The sequence below is a fragment of the Amyelois transitella genome, chromosome 3, assembly GCF_032362555.1.
Source record: "Amyelois transitella isolate CPQ chromosome 3, ilAmyTran1.1, whole genome shotgun sequence".
Lineage (NCBI taxonomy): Eukaryota > Metazoa > Arthropoda > Insecta > Lepidoptera > Pyralidae > Amyelois > Amyelois transitella.
Window position 1 is genome coordinate 8,587,587 of NC_083506.1, and position 21,310 is coordinate 8,608,896.

General features: G+C 36.7%; 2 protein-coding genes across 2 annotated transcripts; both read right to left on the reverse strand.

Annotated features, from left to right (window-relative positions):
* Positions 1-51: 51 nt before the first annotated feature.
* Positions 52-11,803, reverse strand: LOC106137802 (uncharacterized). The gene is made up of 11 exons (XM_013338712.2): positions 11,555-11,803; positions 9,800-10,065; positions 9,306-9,460; positions 7,466-7,665; positions 6,740-7,241; positions 6,351-6,509; positions 3,507-3,703; positions 1,928-2,091; positions 1,567-1,770; positions 985-1,152; positions 52-574 (listed from the first exon to the last, which is right to left on the reverse strand). Exons 2-11 carry the CDS (start codon positions 9,894-9,896, stop codon positions 165-167), a joined length of 2,256 nt encoding a protein of 751 aa, XP_013194166.2. The 5' UTR covers positions 9,897-10,065; positions 11,555-11,803; the 3' UTR covers positions 52-164.
* Positions 11,804-12,263: 460 nt separating this feature from the next.
* Positions 12,264-15,570, reverse strand: LOC106137803 (nucleoside diphosphate kinase 7). Its single transcript, XM_013338713.2, has 7 exons — positions 15,356-15,570; positions 14,858-15,138; positions 14,614-14,775; positions 14,311-14,509; positions 13,519-13,764; positions 13,187-13,300; positions 12,264-12,519 (listed from the first exon to the last, which is right to left on the reverse strand). The coding sequence occupies exons 1-7, from the start codon at positions 15,356-15,358 to the stop codon at positions 12,379-12,381; spliced, it is 1,146 nt and encodes a 381-aa protein (XP_013194167.1). The 5' UTR covers positions 15,359-15,570; the 3' UTR covers positions 12,264-12,378.
* Positions 15,571-21,310: the final 5,740 nt, after the last annotated feature.

Genomic DNA, 21,310 nt, shown 5'->3' on the forward strand with positions numbered 1-21,310 from the left:
AAGTTTTGTCTTAAAATAATTTATTTACCTATATACATTATACGTAATTAAAATAATACCTTAAATATTTTGTGAACTTCACTAAAATGTCCATATCACGGAAGCACTAATAGTTATAGGCACTAAGTTACTTCCATGGTTTGTGATAACATTACCCGTCAATTTTATATTTTCTCATCCTTCCTATCATTACAGCTTTCTGTGTCATTGTATGCTGGATTATCCACTCCGGAGTCGCTACCGCCATCTATGCTATCGGTTGCGCATTTTATCTTTTGGTGGGTTACTTGTGCTACATTGGTGCTAGTATCAACTGTGTCCACTTCGGCGACATCTAGTGGCAGATTCGTTCTATCTGCATCTTTACATGCTTCACGACACTCTACGTCTAGTTCCGGTTTCTTCTTACAGGTGTCATTGTCGTCGCTTGAGGCTCTTTTACGGAGATAAAATTTATTGAATAAGAAGTAAATGCATCCCGTGATAAAGGTTGCCCCAGCGAAGATTTGATACGTTGGCCTGTCTCCGAAAAATTTCATTAGGTACCCACCAATCAGACTTCCAGACCCTTTTCCTGAAAGTAAAGAGATTCGTGTTAATTAGATTATCACGGCTCGGCAGGCATCCCAATAAGATTTGGAAAAAAAAAGTAGAACTAATAATTCTAATCCCTAATAATACGACGAGCCGAATCCGGGCTTCTATAAGTATGAAAAGGTTCTTTGAATAAAATCTTTTCGGTCGATTGATTATTTTCGGTCTATACTAAGACTGACCATTTAAGGAGAGTAAAAATAATTTCTTTAACTTTTTTTTAGTGTTTTAATGGAAACCTACACAGTTTCATCGTCTAAACATGCTGTGAAAAGTTCCTTAATAATTTAGTTAATAGCCGAAAATGGCGAGCTATTTCATACTGCATGAAATCATCTTAAAGCGGTGAATATATTCTTGGTAATAAAAGGGCAACTAATGATAACGCACCAACTCCATAGTAAAGTCCGCCTAGAAGCCCTTGTACCGAGGTGTCAGTGGTGGTAGAAGAGAGCTGTGCGGCGTACGTGACGGCCGCCGTGAACGACAGCGAGGACGTCACCGACTCCAGCGCCTCGAAGATCAGGCACAGCCACGGCGTGTAGATCAGGGAATAACCTACATTACAATCAATCAATATATTAAACTATTCATGAAATATATTTTTTAACACTCTTCATTACTAACATACATTTTCATAACTGTCGGACTAGCAGAGAACGTGCAGCTGCAACCGCTACTAAATTTTGATTTATATGTATGTTTCTTAGAGATTACTATCGAAGAATTTTTGAAAATTCACACGTGTATAACAAGATTTTGCGCGGACAAAGATCGAGATAGTGGATATTTGCATTTGCAGTGGTTTTCGGTACTTTGGAAAGTTTCTTTCGGACCAATCATAAAATTCAAAAAAAGTGTCTTGTTAACTGCACGTTTAACTAGAGAAATAACTATGAACCAGATGGGTCGCGTTCTTTTGTTGACAGGCTTTATGGAGGTTAACCGTAAAAAAACTTTAAGTCCACTCACCGAGCAGCCTAATAGCGTAGAAGACAAATCCGATGAACAGCACATTGGCGTGTCCCAGCCTCCTGATGATGGGTCCAGATAACACCAGTAGCGGCAGGCCGGCGATGCCCCCCACAGTGATAGTGATTCCCATCAACCAGCGAGACGCGCCCATATCCTGCAGCAGCCAGAATAGCCAGCTCTCTATGAAGCCCCATGCGGTACCTGGAACATAAAAAGTAAGTGGTAACTACAATGATGTGTTGCTGATATATATATAATACAAAAACGAGCCATATATCTTTGTACAAATCAAACTTTACTATTTTTATGATCTACAGAAAATGAAAATTAAGAAAATAATAGCACGAAAATCACTTACCCATTACGAAACAAGCAATCAACAAAGCCACCATCTCAATATTCTTGAACACAGAGATGACGTCCCCCAAGAGATTTTGCGCAGGTTGCTTGAACTGCAAGTCGATGCTCAGCATCAGGAAACCGGATGCTACCTTCAGCACCGCGTACAGGTAGAACGCCGGCCTGAAATATGTATACCCTTGGCCGTTTAGAGAGGTTAAACTTTATTGACTTTAATGGAGGTGGAAGTGTTCGATTCAATTGTTTCCAACTTGCCCAATTTTATAAGTTCTAAAGTAAACATATTATGGAATTAAACATGCATGAAATATTTATTAAATTAACTTAAAAGTCTGCATTTTGAGAAGCAAAATTGCGCATCCACGACTCATCTCTTTCTGCAACGTGTGAAAGCATCTTCTCCCAATTGGCTACAAGAATGAACCACAATATTTTAGGTGTGGCCAAATCCTATCGATCAATTTAAAACTCATAATAGCTTCTCATATAATTTGACGGCCTCTGTGGCGCAGCGGTAGTACGCTTGCCTGTGACACCGGGGGTCCCGGGTTCGAATCCCGGCCAGGGCATGATGAGAAAAGAACTTTTTCTGGTTGGCCTGGGTCTTGGATGTTTATCTATATAAGTATTTATTATAAAATATAGTATCGTTGAGTTAGTATCTCGTAACACAAGTGTCGAACTTACTTCGAGGCTAACTCAATCTGTGTAATTTGTCCCGTATATATTTATTTATTTATTATTTATTTATTTATATAAGTATAACAGTTACTCTTGAGTAAATAAATTTAACGGAAGATATTATTACGTAGTCACCTTCATAAAGTAACGATTCTATGCCTCGGATGTATTTACAATCTACTAAACATCACTTCCCTTTCACATGACAAACGTTGTGGCAGAGGTCACAGCGAGCCTCATAGTTTATTATGTAATGGGTACCTACATACAATTAGTCTTCTAAAAAGATCAATTCCGAATAGAAACTATTATAAAGTTAAAGAATACTACTTACAATGACACAATGGGTCATTTTTGAACTTTAGAAAATATTTAAATTATATGTTTGTTGAATTAAATCGTCTTTGAATTACATAACTCTGTCATTTTCGAAATCTATTAGAGGAACATTGAACCGACGACGCTCATTGATACCTATTATTAACATAACCGGTACTTTACTAGTTATGCAAATATATGGTGCAGTTTTCACTTCACATAGAAATGCAGTCTGAATGCTTCTTAGACTGTTGCAATAATCTTACACACTATTTAACAACCTCGTTATCAATCATTCTTATCATTACAAGTTGTTTGTTGAATTATCTTGGTCAAGTTAATTAATTAAAGGTTACTTTACGATTGCATAATAAAGGTACTACACATTGTTTGAAAATGTAACAATGCAATCAAGGCTTGTTATCATTCATTACAGCCTGACGGATCTATGGATGAATAAAGAATTTTATAACTATAAATTACACGCGGTCTTGCCTAATATAATAAACAATAATTATTTTTTATAAGAGAGGACAAGAGTCATAATATGCCTGCTGTTCTCTTAAAGGAGCAATTACCTAAAGTCTGTATATCCTTTTCCCCTGCTAGCGTAGTCAATGAGCAATCCGGAGAGCGGCGAGGAGATCATCCCTCCGATGCTGCCGTACACCCTCTGGAGACCGTAGTCGGCCTTCTGTTCCCTCACGATGGCGATCACCGCGCCTTCGAACATGGCGAACGCGGTCCCGCTGATGATGCCGATAAACACGCGGACCTAAACAATCACATTTCATATTTAGGTAAAACTAACTACTGCTATTAAATTAGATATATTTAACACGCTTCTTTTTAAAAAAAGGTCATACATACAATTAAGACGTCTGCGGAGTAGACAGACCCAACAGTCTTGAAAGCCACGCTCAGCTGTATGGCTAAATGATTCAAATTAATGACAGTTTCCTAGCCCGTAGCCTACAAGAAAAATCCCAAGCTTATAAGTCTTTCCCTAAGTGTGGTCCTATTCTACACGGCAAAACGAAAGTTCATCGTTAACATTGCACCTATGTTCTCTCTTGGCCTCGCCGCTTATAATGATAGGACACCTATATTAAAATTTTTGTGTCTCTGCTAGATCAAATCAGAAATAAGATAAACTGTAAAAGCACCAAAGCCACCTATGTACAAAGTCCGGTAGATTACTCGTAAAAATGCGTGAAACACACGTCGAATGGGGCAGAATAGTTTCAAAATGGCAAACAAATACCGGTAAGCAAATCGTACGTCATCCAAGTTCATATAAGTTGCAGAAGGCGGGATAAATTGCTTTTAACAGGTCCAGATGGAAATCTTTGGGAGAGATAACAATAATGTCTCTTTTTTTACGAATACAATAATAGGTACCTATACAAGAAGATATCAACAACACAATATTCGTATATTTAAAAATAATAATTACTGTTATGTAAACATCGTCGCCATAATTAGGTATTTTCCTACCTACTATAATACGAGTAATACCTATATTTAGTTGAACCGGAATAAAAAAACTTTTGTACCGGTTTCACTGGCGATATTTTTGGAGCTGCTATTAGGTAAAGTACTAAAAAACATATTATGTAATGAAGTATACGGACACAGGTCCTTAACTACTATGAAGTATGTGTAAAACAATTTTGTATCAATATAAAATTTTAAGTACTAAGATTAAGCTCACGTCCGTGCCACATGTGGGACAAGGCTGAGGCAGAGCTCGGGCGATTGATTGCGAAACAAACAATCGTATGTAAAGTGATAAACTGAGCTCGCATTACCCACGTGGATATTGGATACTTATTCGTTTTCTAGAAACTGCCTCTTATTTAGTTTGTTACAATGTACCAGAACTACATCTTATCCCCAGCAGGCAGAAAAAAATACCTAGTTGGACTGATCCTGTCATGGTTCTCTATATCTTAATAAATATAGAAAGCAATTTCATGTACAAAGACCTGAATTTTAGTCATAAGTTAATTTAATAGCTCGTTGAAGTCTTTTGAATTAAAAAAAATTGTCTATTGTCAGACGATGGTTATTGCATTTTAATTGGGTTTTCATAATTGGTAAAAAAAGGTTTTATTTTTAATGCCAGCAATATGAAAAACATCCATAAACACTTCCACGCGTAATCGTTAATAATAATTATATTATATATAAGTTTTGAACTTAAAGTACTAGTTTTGAAAGAACGTATCATATATTTCCGCGTTCAATAGGCAGTTGCCTATCGTAGTGTAAAAGTTATTTATTTTGCGGTTACAATGCGTTATCACAAAGTCACGTTGCGGCTTAGTAATTCTTCTCGTTTTGATAATTAATATAGATGTCAATTTTTGTATTTTTACAATGACAGACATAGATCACTGGTAAAAAAATTGTAATCTGTTTAAATGTAGAACACATCATACACCTAGATTAGTCTTACTTTCTTAATCACAGCTTCATCCTTCTTATTTTCCTATAAATAAATATGTCCAAAAAAATCTTATTCAGCGTAATTGATATAAAGACATGATAAAGAATATACGGTTTGATATAAAAGTAGGAACACGCATATTGAGTCCTCCTTGGCGAGCTAAATGAAAACACACTTTCATTACTAAGAAATTTCTTCTGTATATGGAAATGGGGTCTATTTATCGGTCAGTGTAATGGCATTCTCGCGTATACATCTAGAAAACAAATAGAAAAACTGGGGCTTACTGCGTGATCGAAACAGCAGACGGCACGACGTGGAATTGGGAGCAGGCAAGGACAGAAAGCAATGAGGCGATAGAAAAAGTACTTTTAATCCGCAGCCTTGATACACCAGCGTCAGAATTAATACAAATAGAAGTAGGTTGCGAAAACATTGAAAATGCTTGTAAGATGCTTCAAGAGCTTCTTTTGACTATCGTCACTTAGTATTTTAATTAAGGCGTCAACTGATTTATATTTGTTTATGTTAGAGATCCTTTTTAATATTTAGCTAAATTGAGACAAATCATTGAATGTGCGAGTAAAATGAAACATATTTAAAATAAACTTGCTTAAGGTGAATAGAGCAAATATTTTATACGCTTAACTTATTATTGACAGAGAACAACAATGGGCGCTGGGCCGTTCCATTTCCAGTTCGCTATTACCCAGTTAGCTGAGATCAATCTTCCCATCAAGTGTTCCGGTGTTCAATATGCATGCGTTTACGTTAGCGTTCCACGTGCTCTTTGAACCGGCTTGCACGGGATCCATTGTAAGTATATATACACTATTTAGCATATTCTTCGAAGAAAATATAATTATGTAGATTTACTTCCGCATGTTTGCATGCGCCTAGCGCTTCTGAGCTACTGCTCAGGCACATAAGTAACCATGTAGTAACATGGTTACTTATCAAAAATACTTACAGCAAGATATGACCAAAAAGTAAACACAGGGTCTATTTCGATATGTTGTTCTGTGTTTTCACACAAAGTTTTCCTCGAGATCGTTGCAATACATGCGGCAGAGCACTCGTCCAGCTGCCTCGAAGTTGTTCGCAAAGTAATTCCTTCCGCGTCTTGTAACTAAAAGAAAAAATAATAGCATAAAATTAGTAAAAAAGCATAATAGATCTCGTTGTTTGTTACTCGCAGGCCGGACAGACGCAGATGTAAGCGAGTTTATGGGTCCAAAGGTTTAGGTTATTTTTAGTTTCGAAGGTTTTTGCTGGGTTATTACAAATAGAGATTAATATATTCTTTTGATTATTTATTACTTCGCTAAAATTGAACTTTGCCGTAAAATATCGCCTCACCTGCAAGTAATCAACGCAAGAAACTTGATCATCTTTCCCGAACTCTGTAGAACTATCCGCAGCGACGCCATTCACCCAAAACTCTTTAACGGTATTCTGTTCATTTTGTGCTTCGTAGGAAACCCAAAGGTGATATTGCGTATCATTACTTTCTACTGTCATTTGTGTAATTGTGTCCACGTTTCCCAAAGAACAAGTGTTGTTCATAGGGTCACATTGTAACTGATATAATTTAGGAACTGGAAAGAAAAGTCTATCATCATCGATTCTTGTTACAGTGGTGTTGATATACGGGTCGTTCTCCATGTTTCGTGTGGCGTGGTCTTTGTTAGGCGGCGTTGGACGAGGGACCATGGAGGAAACCGAATGCCGGTACAGCAGCTGCTCGGTGCCTTGTCGTGATTCAAGTCGCACTTCGTAAAAATTATTATTGACGACAGCTTCTTTTTCTTTACTCGATAAGCCAAAGGGTAACTTGCAAACAAATCCACATATCGGTATTCTAGGAATAAAAAAAAATTAAACGATAAGCCCATTGTGAACTTCTAATAGGTATACCTAACTATTTTCTTGCAAGGTAACATTCGTGCCATAAGTCTAAATATATAGGCAACCGCAATTAAACTTCAACTATAGTCTGTGGTTTTGGTGCAATTTTCTTATAATTGCCATTGGAAGGATTTTTTGTATCATTTATGAAAACAAAACGTTCAAATTCTCACTTACTGCACGTCAACGTCATAAGAATAGAGGTGTTTAGGCTTGCAGCCGTGGTCGTGCCGCGGCTCGAGCAGCAGGCCGGCCGGGCCGCAAGCCGCGAGCGCCTCCACGGCCGGCGGGAACGTGATCTTGACTCGCCCGACTGGCACCAGCAACAGCAACAACGCAGAGAGACCGCCCAGCGTCGACGATAGCGCCAGGAGTAACTACATGTTAACAAAGACTTCGGTTTAATTTCCTCGTTTGATACTATTAAAGTATCTTTAAATCGATGTGTACTCGCATTTATTTTGATCACTTAGTAGCTTCAAAAGTTATAGTTAAAACCTATAAAGTATACATTCCTACGTTAATAAAAGAAACATAAATAGTGAACTGCATAGGTGTATAGGTATCTAATGATAAGCTAAAAAGAGACGTTTACAATCAAATATAGACAAAACTGAACTGATTGTCATTACCGGTCCTTACTAAATTGAATAATCACAATTAAAATGTCATCCAAGAATAGAATATTGATGTGCAAATGCGACCACCATGCGACGATCGTAAATTGATGAATGCGATCAAGGTAGAGGAAATAAAAGGTAGGTATTGTCATAATAGTCAATAAGTGTCGCGTGTTCTAGATTATTACTCTAGAACACAATAAGCATACTTATTAAAAGATGAATTCTATGAAGCAAACTCGACAATCTGTCTTTGATGTAAGTAAGTAGAGTCTTTTAAAAAGCAAAAATAGAGATGTTTTCATGATTATGTTCGAAATGATTTTGGCCAGTTAGGAGATTATTTAGTGCATCATAGCTGCTGGTCAAAAAATATTTTACAAATACAAACTACTTACTTGCAAAAATACTAACTACCTAATTATAAATTCAACAGTGCATTGTCTTAACGGCCTACTTTCTCTATAAAGTGTGAACCGTGATGTACTGAATAGTGACAACGTCCCGCAATGATTTTTGTAAAATACTAAATATACTACGGTTGGAAAAAAATAAATAGGAAGACCTGATAGAAACATGACAAAAAAAACTCAATTGGTATTTTTCGAAACATGGTATTGAATAATAATGTTATTTGAAAAACTTTAAAAATTTTTCGACTTCAGGTAGGTAAGAACTTAGTAGGTATTTGCAAATTTGTTGACCACAACACAAGAAAAATAAAAACCATCTTCATAGTAATTTTGTCGTCTTCGTAAGTGGAAAGAGCATGGTTAAACAAACATTTAGTTACCTAAATGTGACCTGCGCATACTACTGCGCCGTTCTTTTAGTTATAGGTAGTACTGTGCCGTAAGAACGTCTACGGTTAACATTCAAACTAACATATGCAACTCATCGAACAGTCATTGATATAACCCCAATGATGCTTCGAGCCCAGGTATTTTGGTGAGGCTACACTTAAAAGTTATCTTAATGATACTTCTCTCAATCTAACTTATAAAATACCTAAATTATGTATACGTTAATTACGACATTATTCCAAAAATAGAGGTGCTATTTTGCCGCAATTAAATAGTGGTTGATATGGCATGGCATGTCTGTAAAGGAGCGTCGTTGTTTCCGGCGGCCGGTTGACGCACGCGCAGTTAGTACATGCCCTATAGACGCACTTACAATGGCTCGAGTACAATGCAAGGTAAAGGTTATTGTAACCAGAATTTATCGTTGTTGTCAGATTGGCTGTAATATACTTGGCTAATGCCTGAGCTCTTGATTAAGTTGCACCGAAACCTTTGCTAAACCAACTATTATGAAAACGTTTTTTTTACTTTGACTGGTACCTAGTTTCTCGTTGATTGATTATACTATATTAATAGCCAAGTGTTGGTACTCACTCTAAAATTGCCAACTTTGTCCGCCAACATGCCGGCGAGCGGCGGCATGACGATGGAGACAACAGGAGTGACAGCCGACATGATAGCCGCTTCCTCCACGTTGATCCCCAACTCGCGCATATGTATAGTCAAGTACGGATACAGAACAAACAATGCTGAAAATAACAAGAGGTTACAACGTTTTTCGGAATGAGATAAGTTTGTATTGTAGGTATTTCCGTGAAATGAATTCATAAATGACGGGGACAACACAACTCATCCAGTGTTGTGCCCGTCAATTTTTCCAAGTACCCATGTAAAAATAAGCAGAAATTTATCTGCGCTGGTTGCAACTACAGAAACTGCACTGCAGACCAATGAACTGGCGGCAACGTGCTTTAGGGAAGTCGTTATTCAGTGTGCCAAATTAATTTCGATTTTTTTTTTCTAAATTTAAAGAAAAAAAAATTTCTAAAGTCCTTATATTAAGTTTTATAATAGGTACCTATACTTACTGGAGGCATGTACAAAAAACAATATCTTCAGCGGTATTAATTTTTTTTGCCTCAAGTCATCAGTAATTCGCCTGCAGAAAGAATGTAAAAACTGCATGTTTGGTTCACTTATGTCCTGATGTATATATTTTAAAACAGGCCAATTTCGAGCTCGAGGGCAGCCTCGTGGGTGACGTCCTATGTGGGAAAATACTTAGTCAGTCTGCCTCCCTCATAAACAATCTTCTGATGACGTGCTTGATTCATGGAAGATATATTTCTGATTTCTGCAACAAATTTATAAATTTTTGCGTCTTCAAAGCTCTAAAACTTCCATCAACACCTCGACCCCAGATAAATAAGTAAACCCAATGACAGAAGGGCTAAGCATTTAACTCGAGACTTGGGAAGACACTACCTGTTACTTGTAAATGTGTTAACGATTCTTTCATTCAAAGAGGATCTCGAATATATCTACCAAAAAGGCATCATCATCTAAGTTTGCATCGGTTTTATCCTTAGCAGTGATGCTTTAGAGAATGGAATCCATTAGGTACTTAACCTAAGTGAGCTGGTTTTTACAAAGAGTGCACCTACTCTTAGGTAACTCCGCAACTCAAAGGCAAGACGAGAACCAACCCCAAGATTTATTTACTCTTCACTGAGGTAGGTACTTTTAACTTATCTAAGTATTTCTCTTAAGTCGCTTCTAACGACATCCACGAATAAATTTGGATTGGGATATAAGAACCTAGAATTTGTAAAAGTGAAGGGTATTTATGCTTCAAGATCTTGATTTGGTTCCATCTTTAATTATAATTCTACGCTAAGTCGCGACCATGGAACGTAGACCTTCAACTTTTAAGATATCCACATCTTGCGACCAAAAGCTGCATTCCATAACCGAACATAAAATAGGATCTGTGTAGAATCGGTTCTGAAATAGATTGATACGTTCATACATACATACATAAAATCACGCCTCTTTCCCGGAGGGGTAAGCAGAGACCACCTCTTTCCACTTGCCACGATCTCTGCATATTTCCTTCGCTTCATCCACATTCATAACTCTCTTCATGCAAGCTCGGCGGTTTCGGGTACTTTTGACCTGACCCTTTACCAGGACGTCCTTAATTTGATCAAGATACGTTCGTCTAGGTCTTCCCACTCCGACCTTTCATAACATACGTTCAACGAGTTCAAACAATAGATGTTCACAATGGCCGTTTTATCAAAATATAAGCAACGGACACATCGACGTGCCTTACAGGCTAATCCCAGCCGCATTGACTCAATTTTTAAAGTATAATCTAAAAGCATTTTAAGTAAAAAACTGCTTAGTACCTAACTACGTTTATATTGGTAATAGTAGGATTCTATAGGTAGGACCTACTATTATACAGTTCTATCAACAGACTTCTAAAGAGTCTATCATTCGTCATCACTTCACGATGTGTTTTTGTATATTTAAGAAATAAATTAATCTGAGGAGCTACATAAATTAAAACATAAGTACTCATGTAACTCATATTCACGCCTATTGAGCGAATTCGCCTGAAACTTTTTATTGTAAAAAGCCTAGGCAACATAAATGTTGTTCAGGTGTTAGTTTAACATAAGGTTACCTACCTAAGGTATTTTACACATATTATCAACTGACCAATAAAACATGCTCGGACAACTGATAATTTCTGGATTTAAATATGTTTAAGTAGGTAGGCAGGTATCCAACAAGCAAGTTAAAACGATAGAAAAATGTTAATTAAAATTTCTTACCGCAAACGTAGTTAAAATTAAAAATCCCTTATCATGCACTTTTCTTGCGTGAAAAAATGCCAATATTTTTTGTCCAACAAAACCATATCAGCATCATTAAACAAACTGTTTTACATATTTGTATTCATAATCCTTTATATAATAAAAAGATACAACAGGATCACACAAAACATAAAAGGAGCGTCTGATATGATGCAGGGAAGTGTTTGTACGCATGCGCGACCGCGAGTATGAAAGTTTTGCGCGACACTGGTTTGGGTAGTCAAAGCCAAGTCCAACACCACCACATTCGTATGTATATACGCGAGTGGATTTACAACACCACAACATTCATTTCGCGATACCACTCGCTCGACGCTGCCTGCACAGTGAAAGGCTTATGGTAGATAGTAACATTTAGATACCTAAGTAGAAAACGGACATGGTCAAAGACAGTTCAATAAATTTATTATTACTCAGGGCAACAAAATTTCAGAATGTTATTAATGCCAGCCCACTGAAGTAGTTTTTATCACCTAATTTTACTATGAATTATTTATTATCAGAGACGTCGGCGGCAAAAAGGTTAATCATTATCAAAATCATCTGTGGAAACCTGCACATTAAGGAAAATGGATGTGTTACTTATCATGATCCAATAATTTTAATATGGGTTTGGTAACCATACGGTTGCCAAGTTCAGAAATTATGTAAATGAAAATGCTTGATGTAAACGCAATATTTTATTTAATCACACATTACTTCAAACTGTAAATTTTAATATAGTGCGCAAGTAATTTTATTAATAAAACATCAGTCTCAAGTGTGTTTGGTTTCAACACGTATTATAAATCTAATATTTTAAAGAAATATTCGACCTCTAATAAGCCGTCCTCTGGTAAATCACTGCAGTGGACTGCATTCTGAACTTTCGTCTTCCCCAACTTCGCTCGTAAAGTGTTTGGCCGCAACAGTCTTGCTATTTCCTGGGGAAAAAAGATTCAAATGTAGGTATTTACTTATACTTTAGGTACTCAAATATTGTGATTTGCAAAAACATCAAGGTTATTTTAAGGATTATTAGCATGAGAGGTATTCTGTACCTACTTAGACACATTATACATCGTCACGTCCATGTGATGTCCAATGATAAGCGATACTTATCATTGTCAAAGGTATATGGGAAAAGCAGTAAGATATCTCAAAATATAGTTCAATCATAATAATCTAAAATTATTCTGTTTATTGTGTACTAGCTGTTCCCGGGGCTCGGCCCGCGTAAAAATCGCTTCTCGCCTTATGTAATAGATTTATAGTTTAACAGTACCCTATTCCCGAGCCAATTTTATAAAAAACGACCAAAAACCAAACAGACCAATAGAACCATATTAACAACAACAACAACAACCAACGTTTCTTTTTAAGTTTTAGTAATAATAATTGCTGTATGGAAAAAATCTGATTTGCTTACCATAATGCGGTAAAATAATTATTTTTAATTTATTATATACCGTATTCAACTCAATTTTAAAGTTTTGAAGCAGTGCTTTAAGTAATTTTATACCTGCACTACTCTCTATGGAGTGGTTGGCTAAGACAGTTTGCGAAAGGGGCATTCTGCAATGAAGCCATAAAAACAATTAATAAACTTACGGGATCGGAAGGCCCCACAATTTTCCTGAATTCTACTGCTGTGTTTAGTGATTTGTCTCTGCAAACAATCTCCATTGCTACACAAGGGCCGCTCGATAACTCTTCAACCATCCCCTAAAAAGGCATTACATTTTTTTTACTGTACTCTCTCTCTCATCTTCGCGAGGTCCCAGGACTAACACCCGCAACAGCCGCTTAACTTCGGAGTCTGGGATTCGCTTATTCTTTACAAGTGACAATACTACTAAGAAAATCGGCACGTATTAGTGTTGCCATTTAGCCAGGTTTTTTTTATATCTGTCGAAAAATGAAAAATAATTGATTCCACAAACCTTATACTCTGGAACGATTCCTTTATAAACTTCATAGAATTCAGCTGCATTAACATTTTCCACAATAAACATATTTAAGGCAGTGATATCAAATCCTCCTTCATCAATCCCCTCTATTGCAGCTCCCAATTTTCCTTCACGGATTGCATGAGGCTTAACAATACATAGTGTGCAATTAGATAGTGTTGCTGTCAGTCGGAGCCTCACAGAGCGTAATGGCGGTGGAGGAAAAAAATATTCTAAATCCTGGAACAACAAATTTAATTTTACAAAACATATCAGATATATAAAAAAATCTCAAGGCTATTGTTTTTCACAGTTAACTTCCATAAACCATAAGAAAATCTCCAAATGACAAATATTAATACATAATCAATACATACAAAATAAATCTGATAGGGGACAATATAAGAATAGAAACAGAAACCAAAAACATTTTAATTTTTGTCTTCGTCTTTTGTCTACTTTGGAACTACTTAATGGATTTAACAGCCTGTCAAAACTTTGTTTCGTCAAAATCAGTTATGGGAAAAAGAAGTTATAGACAATTAAAAATTTACTTCAAGCTTCTATTGGTTTAATTAAAGTTGTTTGTTGTGTTGTAAGTCTAAGTTGTCTATTTGAATTAATTGCTTGGTTTGGTTTGACTTTGGTAAAAAATAATTAGCTGGTCAACCATACAAAGTAAAATATCAATTTAGTTTGTTAAACATGTGAATCTGACTCTATTCCTATATTTTTCTTTAGACAAGGTTTTCAATGAAATTGCTATTTTTATACCAATACATTTACCTCAGCACCTGATTCTGCTGACGGTGAACAATATACACAGTTTCTAACAGGATCAACTCCATATAAAGCTCTGATAGTTCCAGGTTCTGCTTTTAGTGGGTCATTATCCCCAACAATGCGAGCACATTGAGCCACTGCATCTTTTCCTACCAATTCTAAACCATAGACATGTTTGCCCCCTAGAAATTCTGATAGGAAGCTGTATAACATAAATAATTAATCTAAGTTAAACAGAAAACACATTTACAAAAAACAAAATCTGTAGCTTAGACAGTATTTTATTAAGTAAATAAGAATACACACGGAAATGTAGGATCCGACAGCATTGATCTAAAAATGAAATTAACATCATCATGAGTCATTTGTGCCATCTTCATCTTAGTAACTCGAAGCCCATGTTCATGGAAAAATGTTAAAATTTTACCAATGATATTTAAAGGTCCAGGCTTGATGATACTAAATGTTCTGAAATAATAACATTTAATAATTATTGTATATTGTCAACTCATTATCAAAATATAACAACTAACCTTTTCACAGTACTTACACCTGCACATCTTTATGTAATTTCTGTCTTGTATCTTCACAAGCAAAGCCTACAATTTTAATTAACCGCCCTAATATATACAATGTGGCACCAATGTAGAAACTATCCAATTTTATTCCATCCACTTTAACTCGACGAACAAACATTTTTCTTAATTTCAAATCATACATCTCTAGTGTATCATCAGTGGGGTAGTAAAAAACGTTAAAACGGCGAATTAAACTCGCTTGATTGTCGTACCATTCGCCTATAAATGAATATTTGTCTTTGTATGATCCTTCCTGAAATTAAGCAAATTATAAAAAGTAAATGTATAATTTCAAAAAGTTCAAACCTGTACTCTCATCACTAAAACAAGCTGCGACAGAAAATAATTTTTTTTCCGAATTTTTGTAAACACGAAAAAAACGTAAATATATTATGCTGCCTTTACATGCTAAGATACAGCAACAAACGGTACTGGAAAAAGCATTAATATGATCAAAAATAAAAACTTACCATTATGGAATTTTTAACTTAATCGGAACTCCTAGAACTTATCGTCTTCTAAAGTTTTCTATGTTCATAGGGGAATTATAATATTTAAAACAGTCTTCGAAAACCAATGCTTTATAAATTAATTCAAACGAAATAAATTTCTTTCACTGAGCTACTGTGAGTTTATCAAAAAAATAATGTAATCACAAACTAAATAGAGATATGAATGTAATCAGTGAAATCTTTAATGTTTGACATTTTGTAAACAGAAATATGTCAGTACTGTCATATAGGAATGTGAAAAAATAATCGATTATGGGAATAATCGATTAAAAATCAATTTTTTTTAAGTAGAAATCGATTTTAATACCTGATTTGCAATGCAATACATGCACTCTGACATTACGTTTGATCGTCTTCTGGCTTGGAGCCTGGAACGCGAACTGCCAAAGAATACTCTCATAGCTCCATAATATTACATTAACACCAACTTTGCATGCTTTCTGTGCTTTTAAAACAGTTTAGATGATTCATTTAATCAACCATTCACTAGATGGATAGTCGATGAAATTCGTTGTTGAAACTTCATTTTTCGAAATTGATTGTTTTAAAACTTTAATTTGTGTTGATTATATAAGAACTTACTAGTTCCTGTTATTCATTATACATTAATAAATTGATTGATATAATTTATACGGCGTTTATTATGACATTAATTGAAAAATTAGTAGAAAAAAAATTATCAATATAAAAAACCGATTATTTTCTTAAGAAAAATCGATTATTTATTAATCGATTTTTCATACTTAAGAAATAAACTGATTAAATAAAAATTGATTTTTTATCAGCAATGTCCATCCCTACTGTCATATCTTTTGTCAGTGCGGTCTGTGGCAGTGTTGCCACATGTAGAAGTTGGTAGCATTTTTAAGGTAGATCTACCGACTTTGCCCTCAGTCTACCTGTCTACCAACATAAACATCAAATCTACCTATTTTTCGAAATTTTCTTACTGTACATACATAAAATGACGCCTCTTTCCAGGAGGGCTAAAGAGGTAGTCTCTGCCAAAATTTTCTTTTTTGTTTTATTTTCTTATTTTTATAATTTTATGAAACGTAAATTTAAATAATTTTATTTATGAATAAAGGAATTAAAAGTAAAAAAAGTTGTCAAAGCAATTATTGAAAAAAAATATAAAAAAATCTTACTGAAGGAATAGGCGGTATTCTATTAAGATTTAGATAATTTTTTGTCAAAAGACTATGCCATTCTTATTTCACCGGTATTGATTTCACCTGAAGAGTTCTGGAAGCATGTTTCATTAATCAAAAAAGGAGACCAGTATCCAATGTTCCCTCTGCAAAGTCAATTCATTAGAAAATTACTGGCACTTCCTTATAGTTGTGCCGATCTTGAGAGATTGTTTTCCTCTATTAATAATATGAAAACACTCTAGAGGCTTTGTTACATACCAAAAGGTTTATCACAAAGAATAATAGGCAGCCTAGTAGTAATCATTTAAAACTTTTTAATAAGAATATGTAGGTATAAAATAACAAACAATAAATTAAATATTTATTTTTTGTTAATTTTTATTTTAAAAAACCTATAAAGTTAAGGTGGTGGTTCTACCTATTTTTGATCTTGGATTCTACGAAAGCGATTCCAATTTCAAAAATGGAACTCTTTAGCAATAATAATGAGTAAAAATTTCATTCAATTGTTGTTATTGTAAGTGTAAGTTAACTCAACAAGAAAGATCAGTAGACTTCGATTGGCCTTTCATAATGAAGCCCCATCTCGTGCCACTCTTTACAACTGGTTCAATGAATTTAAGCGTGGTCGGTCTAATCTCACCGATGATCTGCGTGAGGGACGGCCTTCTACGGCGACGATTGAAGAAAACATCAGTGTTGTGCGGCGTATGATAGAGGCTGACAAAAGTGTTACTTATCAGCAGATTCGGACAAGTCTAGGCATTGGTATGAGCCAAATCCATAAAATCCTCCATGAACATTTAGAGGTCAGGAAGCTTTTTGCCCGGAGGATACCCCATAATTTGACTGAGGCCCAAAAACGCCGTCGTGTTAATTGGTGCCGTGATATGATTGAAAATTTAATGGAGGTGACTCAAATGCCGTATTCAACATACCTACTTACGGGTGACGAAAGCTGGATTTATTGTTATGATTCAGAAACTAAAAGGCAGTCGGCCCAGTGGATGTTTCCGTTCGAGGAGTTTCCCACAAAAGTGAAGAGAGGTCGAAGTGTGGGAAAAAAGATGGTGGCTTCGTTCTTCGGAAGGACAGGCGATTACGCAACAATTGTTTTAGAGGATCAAAAAACAGTTAATGCAGAGTGGTACACCAATATTTGTTTGCCACTTGTCTTTGAAAAAGTTCGGGAGAAACGACCTCGCAGTATCAATCCTCCTTCATCACGACAACGCCTCGGCGCACACCGCCAGGCGAACCATAGACTTTTTAGAGACATCAAATGTGGAATTACTGGGTCACCCGCCATACAGCCCCGACCTTGCACCTGGTGATTTCTATTTATTCCCCAAAAAAAAAAAAACTTCGCAGTAAACGTTTTGTGAACGCTGAGGAAGCAGTCGCTGCATTCGAAAGGGCCGTCGAAGAGACACCTAAGGAAGAGTGAGCAAGGTGCTTCTCCCAATGGTTCCATCGGATGCAGCGATGTATTGACTTAAAGGGACACTATTTTGAAAAGATATAAAACTAATATTATAGTAGAATGCTCAGTTTTTGATTTTCTAAAAAAATTCAGTTTGACCCTCGTACCAGCTTCAACCGATTTTTGGCACATTATTTACAAATTTTCTAAAATTAGGCAGCAAAGGCGAAATATGTGTAATCTATTACATGTACTACACGAACAGAAAAATTAGCTTCGCTTGCCCATTTTAAAAAAAAATTGGCTCTGTAGATAACGCGTGAAGAGACAACAAGCAAACACTAACTTAAACTTTCTTTCGCATTTATAATATTATTTGAAATTGAAATTAAAATAGTATGAAACTTTCTTATAAAGTTATGGACGTAATGGAATCTCCATGAATAAACTGCTTATGTTAATTTGGTAACTAGTACATAAATGTGAAATTTTCCGGTCCAAGGATTTGAATAGCACAACATAATAAGTCCTTTCCGTCGTATTTCACCTTAAAGGTATGTAGAATGATGAAGAAGGATGTTTTAACTGTGAACAGGTTACAAACTTTAGAATTTATAATAGGTACCTATTACTTACTTACCTAGTCGTGATAAATAAAAACCAAAGAAAGTGAAATGACTAAATAACGTGAACGAGCAATAATTGTTTTTTCTTCAGTAGGTGTACTCATACATAAATCCTTTACATAGGATGCTATGGCGGTTAGGGAAACAGCTTTTTGATTAGATATCAAAAATATTCTGTGAATTATTCAGCTTCTAAAGTCTTCATCTTCATTCATCATATTACATACATCTATATCTATATCTATCTATATCTATATCTTCTATCTTCTATATCTATACTTATAATAAATCTATCTATACTTATAATAAATCTGTAGAGAGGTCAATTCTGTACATTGAATATATTTTCAAAACTAGCTATGCCTGCGACTTCGTCCGCGTGGAATAGTTATTTTGGGCATCATTGAAGCCCTCAAGGATGCTCCTTCCCCGATATTTTTCACATCTTCCATTATTTCTTCGCTCCTAATAGTTGCAGATAGACGTTATATAGCCTAAAGCATTCCTCGATAAATGGTCTATTCAACACAAAAATAATCTTTTAAATCGAACCAGTAGTTCTTGAGATTAGCACATTCAAACAAACAAACAAACTCTTCAGTTTTATAATATTAGTATAGATTAATATAAGATCGTGGCAAGTGGAAAGAGGTAATCTCTGCCTACCCCTCCGGGAAAGAGGCATGATTTTATGTATGTATGTACAAATCTAAGTGCCTATTTAAACTAAAGAAAATATTCTAATATAATTATAATCAGAAATATGTACCTACAACTTACAAAATAAAAAGAAATGAGAATAAAGTTGAAACGCCTGTGCAATACTGTCTTGCCGTCGTCGGGTCTTCCCATACTCCCTTAAGGGAGTCAGAGTACATTGGTCAGGGTTTTTGGCCCTCTTCAATGGCATCATCGCTGCCTATGACTGTAGGCAGGTCGATGGGGTGGCCGTGACGGCCTGGGTCTTCACGTCTTCATACACTGGGAGTTCCCATCGGCGGCGGCGTTGTCACTGGTCGACGACGTCAGCCGCGAGGCAGCGAGGGGAGGGTTTCACCCGATGGCCCGGAGGGCGGGCGTGGAGCGGCGCGGTGCCGCGCAGGTGGCTGTGTGATGACGCGTCCGCCCTCTCGAATATCTAGGTTCTCCCACTTCAGGTCCCTGAGGATCGTCGAGTTCCTTACGTAGCACGGGGCTCTGTCGACTGCTCTGAGACTTTGGTTCTCTTGGGCTCTGAGTCTTCTCCTGTTGGTCTCAGAGCAGAATGCGTACCACGCCGGGGCCGCGTACGTGAGGCGGGATCTGACGTACGTTTGGTAGATCCCGAGCTTCGTCCTCAGGGGGAGGCTGGAGGAGAGAACTGCGTGAAGTCTCCCCCTGGCTGCCTTGGTCATGAAGCTTACGCTCGCCTCCTGCCCCTTTTATACCCTGCCGCCGCTAGCCGCGTCGAGCGCGGCAACCGTTACGCAAAAATAATCCTTATAGCATGATTCAGTATTTACGCGCGATGGCTTGTTAGGGTATTTTATTTCATGTATAAGTTTGGTGTTTCTATACCGATTTCGATGATTCTTTTTTTATTGAATAGGTACTTATATTAATTTTAAGAATAACGAATGAGTGTGAGTGTTATTGGTATTATAAACATCAGAGTAAAGAAATATAATCAGAAATCTCCGAACTGCTAAGCTATTAGGAATTAAACGTGTTATTGTGAGTCAACTATAAAAGATAGACTTATGCTGTCGTGGGATATTTTATTAATAATTTTATGTAGAATATTTCCGTTATACATGGTTTCGCTGTATCTTTAACCATTAAGGCTTCACACGCGACGGAAGCTTAAAAAATCAAGTAACTTCTCCCGTTTTCCCAACATTTCCTTTCACTGCTCTGCTCCTAGTGATTGTAGCGCAATGAAAAGTATACTATAACCTGCTCAGGAGTATGAAGAATACCTGTACTAAGTTTCATTAAAATCCGTCCAGTAGTTTTTGTTTCTATAAAGAACATACAGACAGACAGACAGACAGACAGACAGACAAAAAATTTACTGATTGCATTTTTGGCATCAGTATCGATCACTAATCACCCCCTGATAGTTATTTTAAAAATATATTCCATGTACAGAATTGACCTCTCTACAGATTTATTATAAGTATAGACAACTTACAAAAGAAAAATAAATGAAAATAAAGTTGAAACGCCTGTGCAATACTATCTTGCCGTCGTCGGGTCTTCCCACACTCCCTTAGGGGAGTCGGAGTAGATTGGTCAGGGCTTTTGGCCCTCTTCAATGGCATCGTCGCTGCCTACGACTGTAGGCAGGTCGATGGGGCGGCCGTGGCGGCCTAGGTCTTCACGTCTTCATACACTGGGAGTTCCCATCGGCGGCGGCGTCGTCACTGGTCGACGACGTCGCTGCAAAGCAGCGAGGGGAGGGTTTCACCCGACGGTCCGGAGGGCTGGCGTGGAGCGGCGCGATGCCGTGCAGGTGGCTGTGTGATGACGCGTCCGCCCTCTCGAACATCTAGGTTCTCCCACTTCAGGTTCCTGAGGATAGTCGAGTTCCTCACGTAGCGCAGGGTTGTTTCCGACGACTGCTCTGAGACTTTGGTTCTCTTGGGCTCTGAGTCTTCTTCTGTTGGTCTCAGAGCAGTATGCGTACCACGCCGGGGCCGCGTACGTGAGGCGGGATCTGACGTACGTT

What these genes read in the sequence shown, in the direction of transcription:
- LOC106137802 (XM_013338712.2), bottom strand. Translation starts at nt 9,896, where the DNA reads ATGCAGTTTTTACATTCTTTCTGCAGGCGAATTACTGATGACTTGAGG. An exon ending in ACAAAGTTGGCAATTTTAGA is followed by an intron (nt 7,666 to 9,305) that starts GTGAGTACCAAC and finishes GTTAACATGTAG; the next exon opens with TTACTCCTGGCGCTATCGTC. An exon ending in GATTGCTTGTTTCGTAATGG is followed by an intron (nt 1,771 to 1,927) that starts GTAAGTGATTTT and finishes TTTATGTTCCAG; the next exon opens with GTACCGCATGGGGCTTCATA.
- LOC106137803 (XM_013338713.2), bottom strand. An exon ending in TTACATAAAGATGTGCAGGT is followed by an intron (nt 14,776 to 14,857) that starts GTAAGTACTGTG and finishes TTATTATTTCAG; the next exon opens with AACATTTAGTATCATCAAGC. An exon ending in CAGCAGAATCAGGTGCTGAG is followed by an intron (nt 13,765 to 14,310) that starts GTAAATGTATTG and finishes TTGTTGTTCCAG; the next exon opens with GATTTAGAATATTTTTTTCC.